At 35.6% G+C, this 21,004-nt stretch overlaps 1 protein-coding gene across 15 annotated transcripts in view; it reads right to left on the bottom strand.

Annotated features, from left to right (window-relative positions):
• Nucleotides 1–21,004, bottom strand: part of MIER1 (MIER1 transcriptional regulator) — a 63,085-nt gene that overhangs the window by 27,321 nt on the left and 14,760 nt on the right. For 8 of the 15 annotated variants that reach the window (XM_003265204.4, XM_012506617.2, XM_012506614.2 and 5 more), the window contains 5 exons: nt 19,719–19,743; nt 13,525–13,670; nt 3,799–3,960; nt 3,031–3,163; nt 2,267–2,331 (listed from right to left, as the gene is read on the bottom strand). In XM_003265204.4, the coding sequence (XP_003265252.2) occupies nt 2,267–2,331; nt 3,031–3,163; nt 3,799–3,960; nt 13,525–13,670; nt 19,719–19,743 (531 nt within the window). Of the gene's footprint in view, nt 1–2,266; nt 2,332–3,030; nt 3,164–3,798; nt 3,961–12,059; nt 13,671–19,548; nt 19,586–19,718; nt 19,744–21,004 lie in introns of those variants that run through there. The other 7 variants (XM_030812983.1, XM_030812989.1, XM_030812985.1 and 4 more) reach the window with 2 other exon arrangements.

The following is a 21,004-nucleotide window of genomic DNA, read 5'->3' as shown; positions in this document are numbered from 1 at the left end:
AAGATGTGCTTTATGTAATAAAGTTATTTCTGTACCTATAAGAAAAACCAATCTTTCTCATGATCAGTTTTCTAAAAAGAATCAAACTTACAACAAATTTTCTCTACTCTTACAATGGAATTCTCTTTATGTCTTCTACTATAAAAAGAGTCCTTTATTGTCACATCTTGTGCCTCTTTTAACTTAACTCACCTAGGCCTACCAAAGAACACTGTCAAGTTACTAACCCTGGCTGGGGTGCTTCTAAGCCATCAATGCCTGGATCCACTGCAGGACAATTAAATTAGAATCTATGAATGAAGGCCCTGGTAGTCAGTACGTCTAAGTTATCCAAATGATTCTAACATAAAAACAGGGTTGAGAACATCTGGATTAGTATAAAGATAGGTACTTCCTTTTTCCTGTTCAGTTCTGAACATTTCTTTTCATCTGTTAATTTGTTCTGTAGTACAGGGAAGGGAAGGGAAATAGCTTTGAAGATCATTATGTGTAACATATCATATATGTAATTTTCGTTTAATCTTTCAGCAAGCCCCATAAGGCTGACATTGTTATTCCCATACTATATGTGAGAAGATGAAGCTAAAAAATTTGATTTTCTCAGGAGCACACAGTTACTAAGTTCTAGAGCTATAACTAAAATTCAGGTTTGACTTCAATACTGTTTCCCCTACCTTAAGTTTCTATAAAAACTCAATTTCATCTTATAAGTCTTAAAAAAAAAATGAATCTCTGAACCTTGACAATTATTTAAAACAACAAAATCATACTGAAAGAAAACAATCTGCATTTACTCTGGCCTGCTTTATTACATAATTTTTTTCTGAGAAAGGTGTGGTTAATTAATACCCTTTCTGAGTAAGGTGTGGGTAATTAATACCCTCCAGCAATGAAAGGTGTTCTACCTCTGAGCTTTTGTTCTTTCATTTAAAAAAAAGCACTGAATGCTTAATCAAATACTCTACTGAACACTCCAGATTAAAAAAAAACATATGTTGAAGATACATAAACTTGAATATGAAGTGGGACAGCAATTTATAAGGACTTCCAAGGTTTCTACCTTTTTTCATCTTAATTTCTGCACACTGTAGGAATCAGATTAAAAACAGGATGAAAGAACCCTTGCCCAAATAGGCCACACAAATTAACTTTTGTGATTCTTGTTTTCTGTCGAGTCCCATCATTTGCTCAAATTAACATATACCGTACACTGGGCTAATCTTGCCTCTCAACAAAAATAACTATTTCTTTTATATAAATGATTTGTTTTAACCAGTTCTACATAAAAAATTTTTTTGAAGACATGGGGTCTCACTATGTTGCCCAGCCTGGTCTCAAACTCCTGGGCTGAAGTGATTCTCCCTACCTCAGCCTTCCAAGTAGCTGGGACAACAGGGGAAACATCACTGCAACCAGCTAATTCTACATAACATTTTGATAGATTTTCCTAAGAGCTCAGTTCTTTTACAATAACTTACAATTCTTTAACTTAACTGTATGATTAATTATATGCTATATTTTATAATTAAAAACTAATCTCAATATACTATCTTTAGATTCATTTCAGAAATTAAGTTGTATATAGTTATGAAGCCAAATCTGTTTCTTCGTATAATAAGCTTATCAGTTATGTCAACATTAAATTCAATCATTTGGAGAATTTTCCTTTTATAAAGTAATACAGAACAAAAACTTGCGATACGAACTACTAAACAAAATTTACTTAAATATCAAAGCCTCCACAAATGCTTTCCATAATATTGAAAAATATATACGTGATACTTTTTACAGGGCAACAAATGCCTAATTCAGCACTAGTTCAGGACTAAATCAGAAATGTAGACTTTCATTTTTTGTTTTGTTTTATAAAACGAGACAGGGTCCCGCAATGCTGCCCAGGCTGGTCTCGAACTCCTGGGATCAAGCGATCCGCCTGCCTCAGCCTCCCAAAGTGCTGGGATTACAGGCGTGCGCCACCGCTCCCTGCCGGAAATGTAGATTTCTAATCTTAGTTTGAGTGCTGACTTCCTCAACAAAAACCAATTCTTTGAATTCATTTTATTTTATAAAAAGATAAATGTATCTCTAACCTAGATGTGTTAAGAAGGAATCTGAACATTTATCAAACATTTAAATGTCATAAAAGGGCTTATATCGATTTTATCAATATACATAGTTAGTAAAAAAAATAATAATAATAATTACACGAGACTTTTAAAAAAAATATTAATTTATCTAAATTTTGGGAAAATATTGTTCTAACTACCTTTTTCCAGTCTTCTGATGGAATATAATCTTCATCTTCTTCAGATTCTTCTTCTACTTCACTATCTAGAATAAATAAGACACCAATACTATAAAATGACTGCTTATCCTGTCTACATCTACATATTATTTTTACATCTACCATCAAATATTTGGATATGCTCAAAGGTATCTAATGCATTAAGCCAAGATATTTCTAAACAAATAATTAACACCCTATCACTTAAAAAAAAAAAAAAAAAAAACCAAAAAACCATAAACATTCTACGTAATTGTATTCTCATGAAATGATTTCCTATAAAAACTTAGGGGAAAAAACTGATTTAGAATAAAGATAGTATTACCTTACTACATATTTCATGACAGTTTTTCTTCAAGTGTTTTTCTTCTTTTTAAAGTACAGAAATTTAGGTGTATTTATGAATATACCTAAAAAAGGCTAAGAGGCAAAGAAAGTAAAAAATGGAAACTAAGGGAAAGACTATGAGAAATAAAAAGATGACCATGAAACAAACATTTAAAAACAGGGCAAGGAAAAAACAAATACACCCAAAGTCAAGTAGTACATGACACAATTATCGTAGTATATTCACTAACAACAGGGACCCTGCATTGCTAAACTAATAACTTACAACAAAATCCATTTATTGTTGAAAAGAATTTCAGACTAAATGAATTCAAAGACCAGTTTAAAAAATGAAGATTTTAGGTAATACCTAAAATAGTAAAAATTATATTCAAATATTATCAACCAGTAACACTTACTTGTATCAAAATATTTACATCGACGTGGGCGGATTATTTCCTGGGCATCTTGAGAAGCAACAGATTGTGATGGATCATCATTGGAAGACTGAGTTTCATCCTCCTGACCTGATGAATCCTTTATATTCTCCTCCTGTGGAATAATAAATTAAATTTCTTTAAAATGTAAGGAAAACAGTTGCAGATGAAAGACCATAACATATAAATTTTGTTCTAATATAAGCAGAAGACTAAAATGAATATACTAGATGTAATATCGTATTCTGGGTTGGGTCCTGCAACAGGAAAAAGTACATTAGCAGAAAAACTGGTATAATTCAATCTGTAGTTTAGTTAATAGCACTGTACCAAGATGTTAACCTTAGCAGAAGTTGAGGTAAGAGTATACAGGAACTTTCTATACTAACTTTAAACCTTTTATAAATCTAAAATTATTTCAAAATAAAGTAAGAAAAATAAACACAAACTGCCAATTAGCCTTTATTATTTAAAAGCAACAGCATTTTTTAGAAAGTTGGTATAAATTAATTAGAATAAGCACTGGAAAAAAAAGAAACCTGAAATGACAAGACCAAACTGTTACCTCAGGAGTAGATTACAGGGGATTTCCAATTTTTATATTATGTATTTCTGTAATATCTTAATTTTTAACACTTTTAAAATCAGGAAGAGTAAAGATTACAAAGACAAGTAATCAAAACATATTGTGAAATTTTAACTTCAACAAGAATAAAGACCACAATCTTAAATATACGTATATAGACTTACTTTATTTTCCCCACTACAGCCACTGTTGTCATCATTATCAGCATCTTCATCATCTTCACCTTCTTCTTCCTCTTCCTCCTCTTCCTCATCTTCTTCAGGTAGTCGAACAGTACTACCATAGCCATAAAGGCTGAGAAGTTCATGAATTGGCATGTCGCCTTCCTAAATAAATCAAAATAAAAGTTAATCTCTGAATCAGTGATATTTCTGATTCCCAGGCTATAATCCACAAATCTGTGGAGCATTCATTCTATACTGAAGAATAAAAGCTGTATTATGAATTCTCAGATCATAAAAAGTAAAACTGAAAATATTTCTGAAACCCAGGAATATCCCAATCTTTTAAGTATTTCTATAAAATTAACCAATTCTAATTGCTGACAACAAGATCTTTAAGTATAATTAAACAGTGGCCTTGGTCTAACATGGACTATTCTTTTTGCAATCAATTCAGTATATGCACAATGAGTTAACGCTATGCATGGATGCCCACTCTTAATAAGAGTACCATACTTAATTTGAGGGTGGAGAAATAGAACAATGAGAAATAGATGATAAGTTAACAAACCCAGAAAAGCAGATGAAATTCAGAGCTCAGCCCGAACACATGAAAAAAAAAAAAAAAAAAAAAAAAAAAAAACACAAACCAGTAGTAATATACAGAAATGATAATGGACTACATTAACCATATATTCTTTTCTATGGTTATCTCCATTTACATATAAAATCATCTCATGCAATCCTTACCATCTATCATACAGACTTGTTTTTTATTTCCATTTCATAGATGAGAAAACAGAGGCTGACAGGTTAAGCATTTCTTCAGAAATCAGACAAGTTACAAGTAGTAGAGCCAGATTTAAACAGTCTAACTCCAAAAGCCCATATTCATATCAATACACCATGGTGCCTTGGCCAGGGACTTCTCTCAATCCCCACAAAAATCAGACCCTCTGTGGATGAAAAAGAAATGTCCATACGCAATGAAATGAAATCAGCTTTCTATACAAACTACTGACTCTAACCAGTAAACAAGAAATGCACAGCATCAGGGAAACATAACAGAATTCTGATTATAAAAAGAAAATTTAATCCAAATCATGTGAACATATTATACACTCATGCACACCCACATACAATGCACATGGTCTAAAGCAAAACAGTCAGAAAACAGTCAGTTTAGAAGCTAGAAAAAAAGGGTAATCATGAAATAAGATATGGTTTATATTTCTCCAGCAGTCATGGAAAGAAAGAAGTAAGTCTGGCTCCTGTGTTAAACACATTGCTACAACGGATATGGGTAAATCAGACTGGATTAGATGATACAATTAACCTGCATCACTCAAAATCCATGTGTGAGAAGAAATTAATGATTATAATTTGAAAAGATTTTCTTATGAAGAACTAGGAAGAAAGTGTCATCCAAAACTTCTATTTCACATTACAAATGGATATTCTGGTTATGAATGAGTTTGTGAATCTATTTCTGAAAGATAAATCAATTCCAAGACCCCTAATGATTTTCAGAAGCTACAACCTGAAAAGTGGTAACTTTATCAAGGCAAGGTATTGCCACTCTTAGCTAAATAACCAGCTGGCAAACAACTGACAGTTCTTATACTGTGTTTCTCAAAGTAAAATACCACCAGTGCTTTAAGTGTTCAAGTACCAAGAATCTGGTACAGGACACTGGTATTTGGGAATCTGGGGAGTCAGTACTCAGGAACTAAAACAAAACTTCAAAATAAGAGATAGAAGTGTAATAAGAGAAATATAATGAAAAGGCTAGATTTATTTTTTGAGACAGGATCTTGCTCTGTCACCCAGGCTGGAGTGCAGTGGCATGATCACAGCTCACTGCAGCCTCAACCCACTGGGTTCAAACGATCCTCCCACCTCAGCCTCCCAAGTAGCTGGGACTATATATGTGCACCACCATGCCTGGCTAATTTTTGTATTTTTCATAGAGAAGGGTTTCACCATGCTGCCCAGGCTGGTCTCAAGAAAATTAAAAAAAAAAAAAAAAAAAGGAAAACAAAATGCTTGCTTACTAGTATTAAGGTTTTTCCCTCCTGGATATACAGATGAGAAGTATGACTCACTTTATAAAAATTCATTTCTCAGGCCAAGCTCAGTGGCTCACGCCGGTAATCCCGGCACTTTGGGAAGCTGAGGCTGGCACAACACTTGAGGTCAGGAGTTCGAGACCAGCCTGGACAACAAGGCAAAACCCCATCTCCACTAAAAATACAAAACAATTAGCCAGTCATGGTGGTGCACACCTGTAGTCCCAGCTACTCAGGAGGCTGAGGCAGAAGAATTGCTTGAACGCAGGAAGCAGAGGTTGCAGTGAGCTGAGATCGTGCCACTGCACTCCAGCCTGGGTGACAGAGTTGAGACTCTGTCTCAAGAAAAAAAAAAAGGAAAAAGGAAAAAGAAAAAAATTCATTTCTCAAAGAAAAATTCTCCAACACCTCCAATACTGACTAAGCAGAGAACAGAGTCAAAAGTAGCCTGATCACAGTGCATTTAGAGGGGAAATGCTTGAATTACAATCGTAATAGAACTGGCACAGATGGAGAAAAGTCATTCAAGTCAGAGCAAATGACAAATATACCGTACAGAAACAAAAATGAATAATCCAGTCACCCTGATTAGAGCAGACATACCATTTACAGTAACTAAAAAAAAAAGTATCATTTCAGAAGGCCATACATTACTGAAAGATCAGTTATAGATTAAGTCAGGATTACTATTTTTACCTACTTTCTCTAGTTTTACTAATTTTTAAAGGCTTCTGTTATACTCTTGACTCAATTTGAGCATATTGAATAGTTACTGACACTATGGAAGTATGCAGGGGAAGATTTAGGTTGCTTGCCAAGTGGGAATCCACTGCTATCATTCACTACACATTCACCTGTATTATGATCAGAACCTAAATTAAATTAGTGGTTGTGGAAAAGAAAAAATTGAAGAGATGCAACAGGATTCAACCGGGGATTAGGAGAGATGGAGGTCCTGGTGATGCTGAATCCCTGGTTCCATATATTCCTCGTACCCAACTCCACTTTCATATACCTTCTAATAGTCTATTTTTATACAACATTATTTTTAGATGGGCTTTATCACATGGAAACAAAATACCCTTACTTATTCAATCAAGAAAATGCTTACTTATGCCGGGCGCAGTGGCTCACACCTGTAATCCCAGTACTTTGGGAGACTGAGGGCGGCAGATCACTTGAGGTCAGGAGTTCAAGACTGGCCTGGCCAACATGGTAGAACCCCAACTCTACTAAAAATACAAAAATTAGCCAGGCATGGTGGTGCGGGCATGTAATCCCAGCTACTCAGGAGGCTGAGGTAGGAGAACTGCTTGAACCCAGGAGGCAGAGGCTGCAGTGAGCTGAAATTGTGTCACTGCACTCCAGCCTGGGTGACAGAGTGAGACCCTGTCTCAAGAAAATAAAAAAAAAAAAAAAAAAAAAGGAAAAGAAAATGCTTCCTTACTAGTATTAACTCAAGCTGTCACCCAGTATCAGGTGAGTAATATCAGCTTAGTAAGCAACAAAGAAAAAATCATCACCACCAAAAATACAAGTTGAAGCATGACAGTATAAAAAGTCTCTTATTTAATCTAAGGTAAAAAGTCTCTTACTTAATCTAAGGTAAAAGTGAAAATCTTGCAGCAAACTCTGGGCTACAACTACAATAAAAATCAGAATCAATTTTGCTGAGGAATCCTGTTTCAAATTGCAATAGCATGTATTTGTGTTCCTGCTTTGTGCTAACTGAAGATTTAGCAAGCATAAACAAGCATCATGTAAGGATTATTTATTATTTCCCTTCCAAGCCTCTCCTACTCTCTTCTACTTCTGTACTTGTCTTCTCACACGAAATGTTCTTTCTTCCATTCCAAGCATTTATTTTTCTTGAAAGTTCACCTCCTTGACCATAGTAGCTGACATAATTGGAATCACTGTATTCCCTGGCCATAGATTTGGAGTGGGCACATGACCCAAGCTTGTCCATACTTTGTTTCTGGAGTTTTATCAACAGCAACTTAAGAAAGAAGCACAGACTATCTCAAGTAGTAAATGTGGGAGACCTACAAACTGACAGCATCATATGAAGGAAGTTGGTCTGAAAAGACAAGTCAGGTGGGACACGGTGGCTCACACCTGTAATCTTAGCACTTTGGATGGCCAAGGTAGGCAGATCACTTGAGCTCAGGAGTTCGAGACCAGCCTGGGCAACATGGCAAAACACTGTCCCTATAAAAAATACAAAAAGAATTAGCTGGGTGTGGTAGCGCATGCCCGTAGTCCCAGCTACTAGTGGGGCTGAGGCAAGAGGATGGCTTCATCCAAGGAGGCTGAGGCTGCAGTGAGCCAAGATCGCATTGCTGCACTCCAGCCTGAGTGACAAAATGAGACCCTGTCTCAAAAACAAAAAGAGGTAAACCATGTAGAAAAGCAGAAATAGAGAAAATAAATTCTGGTGGTGCTTGAGTCCCTGGGGAGCAGATATATCCCTCCTTTAATGAAATTCCTTGAGACTTACATGAAATTCTTCATTTTGTCTAACCTGGTTTGAGGTTAGACTGTCTGTAATCTAGTTACAGACAGATTTCTGTCTCTGCACCCCCAAATTCTGATGCTATAAACAGTAATGATATCGTGTAACGCAAATATTCCGTTATTTCCCTCTGAAAAAAGATGTAAGGATGAATAAAACTTGGCCAAAAGTAGTACACTATTATGCCAGGGCCTGTCAGTCACCTGTTCCAGAGAATTTCTAATTAGCTTATATTACCAAAGTCTGCATTCTACCAGTTACTCAAGGGCTTACTTCAACTTAAATTGAAACATCACAATAAAGCAGCACAGTGTTTTATTCCCATTCACGTACGTGTTAAAAGAGTATAAAAAGGCGAGAACAGAGTGAAAGAAAAAATTATGTGTCAAGTTGTACATTTTCAGTTATAGGTCAGAGACTTTTTTGAGAATCTTATGAATGACATTAACTACTAAGACTTATTTTGTGTTTATTATGTGCCAAATACTATGTTAAGTGCTTTAGATACATTATTCTTGTAGTAACATCTGAAGTTTAACAATGTTAAGTAACCTATCCTAAGTCACACACTGAAATAAGTAGTAGAGCTGGATTATGAACCCAGGCAGTCTAACTCACTGCTTTACACTGCCCTTCTGTACATATGCATATATACTGCCTTCTTTAAAATCTAACGTCAGGTTAAGTATACAGCATCCTGTTACAATGTGAAATAAGAGGGCTGATAAACTGTGAGAAATAAGGAAAGTGGGCATAGTACATGATGAATAAAAATACAGAAATGTAGCCAGGCACGGTGGCATGCACTTGCAGTCCTAGCTACTCAGGAGGCTGAGGCAAGAGAAAGGCATGAATGCAGGAGGTTCAGGGTGCTTGAGCTATGACTGCACCACTGCACTCCGGCCAGAGTGACAGAATGAGACCCTGTCTCTAAAACATTAAATTAAAAAAAAAAAAAACAGGAATACATACTATATTTTCAGACTGTACTTTAAGAAATGAGCTGTCTTACACTGTAACAAAAGGAGGGGCAATCATGTCTGCATAAGCTAAAGGAAGGCTGGCTGAAGGTGGGAGAAATGGACTTTTTAAAAGATAAACCGACCAGATTCGGTGGCTCACGCCTATCATCCCAGCACTTTGGGAGGCCAAAGTGGGAGGATTGCTGGCACACAGGAGTTCAAGACCAGCCTGGGCAACAGAGCAAGACCCCATTTCTACAAAAAATAAAAAATTAGCCGGGCATAGTGGTGCGCGCCTACAGTCCCAGCTATGCGGGACGTGAGGCAGGTGGATCGCATGACCCTGGGAAGGCGACAGAGTAAGACCCTGTATCAAAAAGGATAAACATCATATACTATATCTCAAGTTAAGTCTGTCGTAATTTCAAGACAATAGGGTAAAGTTATCAAACACCAACATATTATAAGGTTGGAGTAGTATTCAACTCCTAGCTGCAGAAGAGGTGCTAATTCCTAGCTCCTTCTCCCTCACATCAGGAGGTGAGTCATGAAGAAATGGCAGATGCTGACCTTCAAGTCAGGGCCATTTCGTGGATGTAGATAGTACTCTTACACCTGTTGTACCAAAACTGACTTACCAATAAAAATGCTAATGAAGATAGGAAGAAGGAAAGAGGCTGATTTCCAGCCAAAAAGGCCTAAGGGACCAAATCCAGACTGAACTACAGAGATGGTTCCTAAGGTAACCAACCTCTTGGGGCTGGGGCTTGACTAGAAGATAAAACTACATAGGAATGAAGGCACTGAACTCTTCTTTATAATCCTCACACTGAGATTTCTTTTCTATCTATATAATTAATGTTGTGTGTATACTTCAAAATATTGCAATCTCTCACATTTTAATCACACATTTTAATTATTCTCTAGCTCTGGATGGAACACATCTAGCACTTTAAAAGTATATATTAAATACAGATACTGTTAGTGTGATTTTTATAAAATATATCTAAATACATAAATATATTGCAATCTTGATCTTTCTTTTCCCAAATGGACTGCCACAATTGTGCCCATTTAGAGTCTCTGAGTTTAAAGAGTTCATTTGGAAAACAGAGTTAAACTCTAGTGTTTCTATTTGTAGCAAACAAGAGTGTATCTATGGCCAGGTGCAGTAGTTCACGCCTGTAACCCCAGCACTTTGGGAGGCTGAGATGGGCAGATCACTTGAGGCCAGGAGTTCGAGACCAGCCTGGGCAACATGGTGAAACCTCATCTCTACTAAAAATACAAAAATTAGCTGGGCTTGGTGGCACATGCCTGTAATCCTAGCTACTAGAGAGGCTGTGGCAGGAGAATTGCTTGAACCCAGGAGGTGGAGGTTGCAGTGAGCCGAGATCGTGCCACCGCACTCCAGCCTGGGCAACAGAGTGAGACTGTCTCAAAAAAACAAAACAAAACAGAAGTCTATTTATTTACTATGAGAATGATTCTGACATTCCCTCTAAGATCACCACAATAAATAATAACCTATACACCCAATTCTATTAAAACACTTAACACTTAACTATCTTTTATATTGCCATAATCCATGCATACAAATGTAACAATACACATCAAAACTTCTATCAAGTTAGTTTTCACTGAAAAATTCTAGAATTCAAATTGAATGAACTTAAAACCACATGCTATACAGTTATTGATATTTCCTGAATGAATGTCAGAGTTCTGCCACAATACATCAAAAACTCATTTCATGCAACCAAGGTATAAGGTGAAAAACGCTTTATCAATCCCTGACATAACTAATGTTTTGCTTCTATAAAAGCAAATCAATAATCAACACAACAAAATCTTACTCACTTTTTAAATAAACACAACAAGGATTTTGTTTGGTTCATACCTAAAGAGTTAACTCTAGGAAATCCAACAAATTGGCCCCGAAATATTGCTTAGCTTCAGGTTATAGATGAAAAGCATTCTAAGCTACTTAAAGCTTTAATCGTTTCTGGGAGAAGTCAGAGAAGAATCTGAAAAGGTATAAGGCTGCCTAGTTGAAAGGATGATAAAGGATTCGTTCAACTGTCTTTTTTTCCCTATCTCTATAAATAATTCTATTTTAACTTCTATTTCCTAAGGCAGGGTCACTTGAAAGCAAGTTTTAAGGCACTATATGGGGCTGGGGAAAGGAATAGCAGAAACGGGAAAAGCCAATGATATAACCAAAATTTTAGCACAGCCCATTAGTAATTTTCTACTAATTAAATGTAATAAATACCTCATTTTCTGAAATAGAAAAAAACATCACTCTCATAACCCATTATGAAAACTGTACTTATTTCCTCTTGCTAATTAGTACTTGAGCTAATATAGAAGACAGAAAATACAAGATTTTATTACTGTACCTTTTATCCCACAGATGGCTATTCAGAAGCAAAAAATATAAAGTGATAGATCTTCTCTGAATATAGGCAAACTGAAAATAATTGTCTTCTCACTTCACAAATACATGAAGTGACTATGATTGTTAAATCAACTGTTTTTGAATCGCTTCCCAGCCTCCTACTTTTAAACAATAGTTCTGACTCCAAGTTCTTCAAGTGCCCTGTTTTCAGAGACATAGTCTCTGAAAAATAAAACAGGGTAAATAGTAGTAACATTTTTACTGTCACCCAGGCTGGAGAGCAGCGGTGCTATCATAGCTCACTGCAGATAATGGGTAAGAGGCCATTATCATGCAGGTGGCCTTGCTGGCCTGGTTGAGGAGTTTGGGTTTTCTTTGGATATAACAGGAAGCTGGGAGGTTGATATAAATTGATTTACATTTTGAAAAGAAGATCACAGCTCCTGGGTGGAAATGTATCAGGAGAAAGATGGTAAAAGGGGAAATGGGGAAACCAGTTAGGAAGCTACTGCAATAGTCTAGGCTAGAAAGAATGTAATCTAGGCAGCAATGGAACAAGAGTCGGCTAAGGGATATTCTTGTGGATACAAATGATAGGTTTATTTAGAAATAAGATATTGAAAGAGAAGGAAAATGACTCACTGGTTTCTCTGACTTAGGCAACAGGGTAAATAGTAGTGCCACTTTTTACTGATAGAGAGGACAGGGAAAGAACAAGTAGAGAAAAAAACAACAGTCAATAGTTCTGTTTTGGACATTTATAATTTAGAGATGTCCGTTGAGATAAGCAAGCAGAAATGTCAAGGTGGACAAACAAAACTGGAGACAGGAAATAGGTTAATGCTAGAAATATAAACTAAAGAATACTAAGCATATAGACACCATGGGAATAAATTAAATCACACAGCTTAGTGATTTTCAAATTTAGTGTACATATAATGCCAACTTACTGAAGATGTGGATCTGAACCCCACCTCCAGAGATTCTGATTCAGTATGCCAGGGGAGAGGTCTAAAAATCTGCTTTTTAAAATAAGTACATGGTTGATTCTGATGCAGCTGACCCTCATACTACATTTTGAGGAGCACTGATCCAGACAGAGACAGGAGAGAAAAAAAGGTCCAAACTGAGAATTACGAACTGCCAACATGTAAACCTTATGTAAGGGAAGAAGAGTCTGCAAAAGATACTGAATAGGAACAAAAAGATAAAGAAAACCAGACAGTGGTGTACTCCAGAATTCAAGTAAAAGAAGGGAGTGTTAAACTATATTGAATACTGCTGAGAAAAAGTAAGGTAGTAAGAGAAAAGTGAACATAACAATGGATGTAACAAGGAAAGTTCACTGGTCACCTTGACAGGAAGAGGTGGAGATAATCTAGAGCACTTTATGTAGTGAATGGAAAATGATATTTCAAGAATTTTTGGCTCCGAAGGAGAATAAGTAAAGATACGGTAACTGGGGAAGGACAAAGGGTATATAACAGGCCATGTAGAATCCTTTTATAGTCCATTTTTGACCAGACCTTTTATAGCAGAATCATTTAACAGTCTATGTTTTACCAAAGTAACTAAATGAATTGTTATTTCACATAATGAAGTTATTGTTTTTAAAAGCCTTTCATTTCAAACTTTAAATATCCCACCTATGATCACACAGAATTTTTCAGTCATTAATATATAACACAATTTCTCTCCTAGTCAGAGAATCAAAATTTCAGATCTTCCCTTTCCACAAAAAAGTCATAACCAATTCATACCCTAGCTCTACATGTTATTTACCCTTGCAAGATCTTCTATTTCAGAGCTGAAGTTTGTTTCTCCTTCCATCATCTCTTCCTCTTCTAATGTTCGTTCATCATCAAAATCATGAACCAGCATGTCAGCTGATGGATCAAATTCATGGTCATCTGATGTTGCTGAACCTCCTGGTAAGGAATATTTCAAAAAGTTTGGTAAACCAAATTAAGTGGATCTTATTAATATTAATGTATATATTTTTATTTGAAGCTGGATGTAAGTCAAAAGTACCAAGAAAAAGCTACGCACAGCAACTATTATGTATTGCTTTTTAATAGTTACAACAGCAAAATGGGAGGAAAATGTTTATAGCTTTAAAAGTGTTTATAATGTTATAAATATAAAACAAGTTGTAAATAATAAATGGTCATATCAAATAAGAACAGGCTTTTCGTGTGGAAAAAAGTCACAATTCTTTTTTTTCTTCTTCTTCGAGACAGGGTCTCACTCTGTCCCAGGCTGGGGTGCAGTGACACAATCACAGCTCACTGCAGCCTCAACCTCCTAGGGTCAAGCGATCCTTCTACCTCAGCCTCCAAAGTAGCTGGGACTACGACCACAACACACAGCTAATTTTTAAATATTTTTTTGATAAAGGCAGGGTCTTGCTATGTTACCCTGGCTGGTCTTGAACTCCCAGGCTCAAGCAATCATCCTGCCTTGGGGTCCCAAAGTGCTGGGATTACAGGTGTACCTGGCCCTAAAAATCACAATTCTTAACCATTTGATTAATGTTTGATAGAACCAATGAGTATGAACTCCTCTGGCCCATGAGGAGACTGTAAGTCAGCCCTCCATGTCCATGGCTTCTGTGTCTGTGGATTCAACCAACAGCAGATTGAAAATATTCAGAGGAAAGAAAACCAAAAAAACCTCTGTCTTCAACATGTACAGGCGTTTTTCCTTGTCATTATTCCCCAAACACCACAGTATAACTATTTACATAGCGTTTACCTATATTAGGTATTTTATATATATATATATACACACACACACACACACACCAGAGATTATTTAAAGCATATAAGAGAAATGTGCATAGGTTACACGCAAATACTATACCATTTTGTATCAGGGATTTGAGCATCCACAATTTTTGTATCCGAGGGAGGTTCACAGATATCGAGGGATGACTGTATAGTCATGCGAAATATACAGTCATCTGAATACACAGTCTAGTGAAGACACAGCTGCACTCAAATATTATTATTCTAGAAGTACTTCCTTGAAAATACATTCTAGTGGCTGGATGTGGTTGCTCATGCTTTAATCCCAGCACTTCACGAGGCCAAGAAGGGAGGATCACTTCAGCCTAGGAGTTTGAGACCAGCCTGGGCAACAAAATGAGACCCTGTCTCTACAAAAAATTTAAAAATTAGCTGGGTGTGGTGCTGTGTGCCTGTCATCCCAGCTACTCAGGAGGCTAAGGCAGGAGAAGTGCCTGAGCCAGGGAGGTCAAGGCCACAGTGAGTCATGATCACACTACTGCACTCCAGCCTGGGAGACAGAGTGAGGCCCTGACTTTAAAGAAAAAAAAAAAATCTAATATTTTGAGTAGCTGTCCTTAACTTAGTGGATTTTGATCAGAAATAACGCAAAAGACTGAGTAGAAGAGCAAAATTTATTAAAACTACATAGAGAACTCTTATCAAAGGCATTAAAAATAATCTAGTCTAATAAACATGTCTAACTGACATGCGGTTAGGGAATACTGCTGAACCCTATAGGGTCAAGCTTTGTAATAGTAGAATGCAAAGGCTGGGCATACATAGTCTGTAAAATATTGTACTACATTGGCAGTAGTAAAACTTGGGGATATTTTACAGACTATGTAAAATATCCCCAAGTTTTACTACTGCCAATGTGGACCTAGATTTGCAAAAGCATTGTTTACTAATAAACAAATGAGTTACTGAACACTGAAAAAATTAGCAATTTTTAAAGTTTTAACTGTTGGTGGTTAGACATTAATAGATGTACCTATTCTTTCATTTCACTCCAGAAAGATAAACAATAAGTAAAGCAAAGAGATAGAGCTGACTTCTTGAAAATCTGACTATTATGAATAAGGGAGTGCTCAAAGCTTAGGGTTCTTCAGTTACTCACAACAATTTTCAAAAGAATCATTTTTTTGAGTGCTTACTATATGCCAGATAGTATGTTCAAGCACGTCATATACATTATCTCAATTAATCTTCAAATAATCCTACAAAGTAGGTATTATCATCCCATTTAAAGAGGAAAAAAAAAAACAAAATAAAAACTCAAGGCTTAGAGATTTTAAGTAGCAAGTCTAAACTGACAAAGCCAGTAGATGGCAAAGACGGAATTTGAATCCTGAGTATACTAATCCCAACACCTATGCTTTTATTGGACTCCAAGCCTCCTGTAAATTATTTTAGTATACTGCCTCAAAGAATACTTAAGGAGAGTCTATGTACTAAGATGAGTGAATGCAAGCCAGGTCACATGGCAAAGCACTTAACATCATTGTGCCCTTTCAGAAGCATTAGAAAATACTAATATTAGGCCAGGCGCAGTGGCTCATGTCTGTAATCCCAGCACTTCAGGAGGCCAAGGCAGGAGGATTGCTTGAGCTCACGGGTTCAAGATGAGCCTGGGCAACACAGTGAGACCTCATCTCAAAAAAGAAAGGAGGAAAGGAGGAAAGGAGGAAAGGAAAGGAAACGAAAGGAAAGGAAAGGAAAGGAGGAAAGGAAAGGAACTGATATTAAATAGAAAATAACTAAAAACGTAATTATATGCCAAGTCAGATACCTTATATCAGATTATAGTAAAAATAAGTTATTAACACTTTTCAAAGTTTTAGAATAATTTAGAAAAACATTTAGAAAAGCATATTATCTTAATTTTCTTCCAGAAATTAAGAAAAGCTCAGTGCAATTTTAGCAGTGCATCTTAGTACTGCTTGAGGGAATGGACACAAGGGTTCCATAGGAGCACAATTTGAGAAACATTAATATAGGTGTAGTTTTCTGTCCCAATCCTTTTCTCTTCTGAGTTTTCAAGAAAAAACTCTCCTCAAACTTTTCAGTTCACCCAGGAATCTTCTGGGATACTGAGTAGTCAGTAATCATGTATCCCTACAAATGATGCTATACTTTTCTCCGTTGTAGGCAGAAAGACCCTAAAAAATCCCCACATCATCCCTTTGTATACTATTATCCCAATCAGAATATAATTGCAATTAGACACAGGTATTATCAAAAATAATTATGCTTAATTCCTTGTTATACTTGTTATACTCTATTGACTTTTAAAAAAATTCAAGTTCATAGGTATACAGCATCAAAGCATGTGTTATAACTCACCTTAAGTTCATTTTGTTATTATTTGCAAAGCCAATTATATATGAAGACTTGCCATTTCACTCCCTTATTATATCAAATAACAAAGTGTAGGTGAACTACTTCCTGTCTCACTCCAATTCCTTTCGCTAATGCACACTATGCTTTTTTCTATAAACTTTCAATTTTCAGTTTTTCTCTTTCCTTGATCTGACCTGTTTTATCTGACTTCTTTTTGCCTTGTTCCTTAGAACCAACTAACCATCTTATTCTTGTCAATAGCTAGGCCCACCATTAGGGTGTCTCCTAGGGGAAAAAAAAAAAAATCCCAATAATAAATCATTAGGGGTAATGAGTCTGGTGCTTTGTATAAATTAAGTATTTTGCATCAGAGTTAGGCAAATGTCACTGCTTTGTCATGAAATCCTATCCTACTGCAGGAAAGGTACCTTACATCTTTTCAAAGGTAAATTCAGTTTGTATCATGTCTACTCATTTAATCACTTTTTAAATTATCTTCACCTCCATTAATTCCCCACCTCTAATGGCTACTAGTCTTACAGGTAAAAAGCCTTACATTGTGCCTCTACTTTGGCTTACACTGGTGGAGACTAAAGACAAAGCAATTAATGTGGTCATGTGACTATTATTACTAGCATTGATTGCAAAGTACAGATGCTACAAAGGATATATAGCCTTTTCACCAGGGGACTGAAAAATTTTTTACATGACTATTCCTAATTTTCTCTACCAACTTTTATAACTGACTGTAATTAACATTATTGATAAGAACAATAAACACTGCCCTGGGCAGAAGCCTCAAATGACAAATACTGTCTAACTCAAAAGATCTATTTCAGTCTGAAAACAAGCTAAAGAAATATAAACATTCAATCTGTTAAGTATTCAACAAGTAGCAAAGCTATCAAAGACTTTTTTTTTTTTTTTTTTTGAGAGAAGGAGTCTCACTATATAGCTCAGGCTGGAGTGCAATGGCATGATCTCAGCTCACTGCAACCTTCACCTCCCAGGTTAAAGGATTCTCCCACCTCAGCCTTCCAAGTAGCTGGGATTACAAGCATGTGCCACCATGCCTGGCTAATTTTCGTATTTTTAGAAGAGACGGGATTTCACCATGTTGGCCAGGCTAGTCTCAAACTCCTGACCTTAAGTGATCCACCCGTCTCAGCCTCCCAAAGTGCTGGGATTACAGGCGTGAGCCACTGCGCGCCTGGCCAACATTTGTATTCTTCAAACTCCATTATTCTTCCAGTTCAGCCTAGGCTGATTCAAATGTAATGGAAACTGAGAAAGCCAATTACTAATATCGCTTGCTGAGTAATTATTTTATGTATCTATGTACTATCGGATGAATGCCTCAAAAATTCATCAGAAATATCTAAATCTCAATTTTATCTGCAATATCACAATACTATAAAAAACAAGTAGGATCTATTTTTTCTATGAAAACAACTTCTGTTTGAAAAAAAAATCGGAAATAATTCCACGTCCTAAAAATGAATATGGTGATCTAACACTTATCTAAGACCAGATTACTCCCAATCTTAACCATCCAGGATATACTTATAAAACAGAAAGTTCAAAAAAAATTGAGTTACAGAAATGCACAAAGCCTAATGTACTTTACTCTCAAGCATATTAAAAAGAGTAAGATGATTTCAGCTGAAATCAAAAGGACAAAATCAACATCAACTAAGCACACTAGTCATTTAAAAGGGATGTAGATGTGATCTAGTCCCACCCTCAGAGTCCAATGATTCATGTTCATAGAAAGGACCTTGCACCATGAAAACAGGCTTATCTTATGTTAAGCATTTTTAAAAGCTTTCTTCCTAAAACTTTAAACACAGAAAGGTGATTGCTTCAATAATCTGGAAAATTCAGTAATACAGAATACATCATATCTAAGTATTCAATACATGTGAGATGTTTTCAAATAAAACATTACTATGCCTCAGAGGGTTCATTTTCTCACTCTTCTGTATTGGACTACTCTTTAACCCACATATCCCATGCAAAAGGCAGTCCCATTTCTCTTGACAGTCACTGGACACTGAGGATAAAAGACTAGTACTTGACTCTTTCCTCACTGCTTCAACTCCAATGAATTACTGCCATGTAGAACTACTGTACCCAGTGGTGCCAGCCCATGGGAACCCTAAATCCAGATTTCATATATAAAATATTCTTATTTTTAAAGATCACTACAGTGGCCAAACAAAAAAAAATTTGTGGCACAGATCTGATTCAAAGATCACAGGTTTGCAATCTCTAAGTTAGGAAAAAATGAATATGTACTGTATTTGAGAAAGAATACAAAAATCCTAGATGTGTAGTCAGAACATAAAACTTGATCCTATTCAAATCTAAGAATGATTTCCTTATTTAGAATATTCCTTATTTACATTAAATATTCACTTGTTGAATCTTTTGCTTACTTTCTTTTTCCCCTCCCTCTGTAATGCACTAACAATTTTTTCTCAAATAAAAATACTTTGAAATCCCTACACAAGCAAATATTTCTAAGCTAATGATTCCTTTTTAAAAAGCACACTTTATATATATACTACAAGTCAAACAATAATGCAAAACTGTGAGAAATACATATGGCAACTCACCAAAAAAAAAAGAAAACCCAAAAATAGTCATTTTTAGGATGAAATCACAGTGGCCTCACCTGTACTTTCATGGGCAGTCAAACATTTCATCCATTTCTTTTTCCCCAGAGAAAAGAAGCATCCAGAAGAAAAGCAAGTCAGATAATAGTCTAACTCCTCTAGTCTTTATGCAACTAGTAGGACAAATGTTACTCAAATAGAAATTATAAAAAATATGGAAAATACTTACCTGGACTTGAAGATTCAACAGATGGCTGAGAAGGGGAGAAAAGAGGAAAAATTAGTATTTCTGTATAATGTATCTTCACAACCATTACCGAAATTATTCAATGACTACTATGATGCCAAAAACTATAGTAAGTTTTAATGTCTGCATTTTAGTTTTAATGTCTGCATTTTCTAAGACAAACTAAAACTTCCCATATAATCACTTCCCTTTCATTATATTTAAGCATAAAGAAAAATTCCAAACACTCCTGAATCCAGAAATAAAGACAATAATATAGAATTCAGATTTTAAAGATACATGTGGGCTTCATAACATATGTGGTTTAAGTAGTATGATTTTAGATCTTGGAATTTTCTGAAATAGATTTTCTCCTATCAACACAGAACTATGCACAAAGTTTGCTATCAAGCTGGTCTCCGACTTAAAAAAAGTGAGTGTAAGATGGGAGACAGAAACAATTTAGGACATTATCTCAAATAAAAAAGCAAAAGGAAAAATTAAAATTCTATTTAAGCACCAAATACTATATTAGGTTAACTTTACAGATAAACAATATATTTTTAAGTTATAACAGAATTAGCGAGCATTCAAGCTAAAGCCTATAGAGTTTAGGTTATCTGATGCAAGACTACACAGATTTCCAATTATAATGCTCCTTCCACTCTACCATTCTACCTGTCATAAATTTAACCACAAACAACTTGAAAATGTAAAGATAAAATTGGTAGCAACTTATTTTAGTAATGTTACTGCTTGACAATGCACAGTTGTGTTTTATCTTAGTTCAGTTAATCCACAATTATAAACAAATCATCTACAAACATAAGACTCCTATAAACCAAATATTAAAAACTCAAAAGATGCTTCAAATAACATGAACTAAAACTTCACCAATTCATTCAGAAGTATCTATTTCATGCCCATTAGAAAATACAGATGGTGGGAGGCCAAAAGCACTAGCAAAAGAAAGATAGGGATCTTGCAATATTTTATTTCTGCTAAGTAATGGGGAAGAGAGGCAAGAAGAAAAAAGGAAAGAGGGAAAATCTCTATTTTTCAAAAACGATGTGTCTAAGACAAATTCCTATAAGGTATTAAAATTTCTGTTTTTAAAACTGTACATATTACGTAATTGTAGTAAGTATGGGATTCTAGATTCCATATGGTGACTCACATTCTTTTGTGGCACACTTTTTCAAAGGTCCTACTTTTTCTGTTAAATTCTTATAAGAGAATAATTCCTTCCTATAGCATTGTCTAGCAAAAATCTGACAATAACCAGTATT

Source organism: Nomascus leucogenys, chromosome 5 (genome assembly GCF_006542625.1).
Source record: "Nomascus leucogenys isolate Asia chromosome 5, Asia_NLE_v1, whole genome shotgun sequence".
NCBI classification, from domain to species: domain Eukaryota; kingdom Metazoa; phylum Chordata; class Mammalia; order Primates; family Hylobatidae; genus Nomascus; species Nomascus leucogenys.
This window is presented reverse-complemented; position numbering and strand designations above follow the sequence as displayed.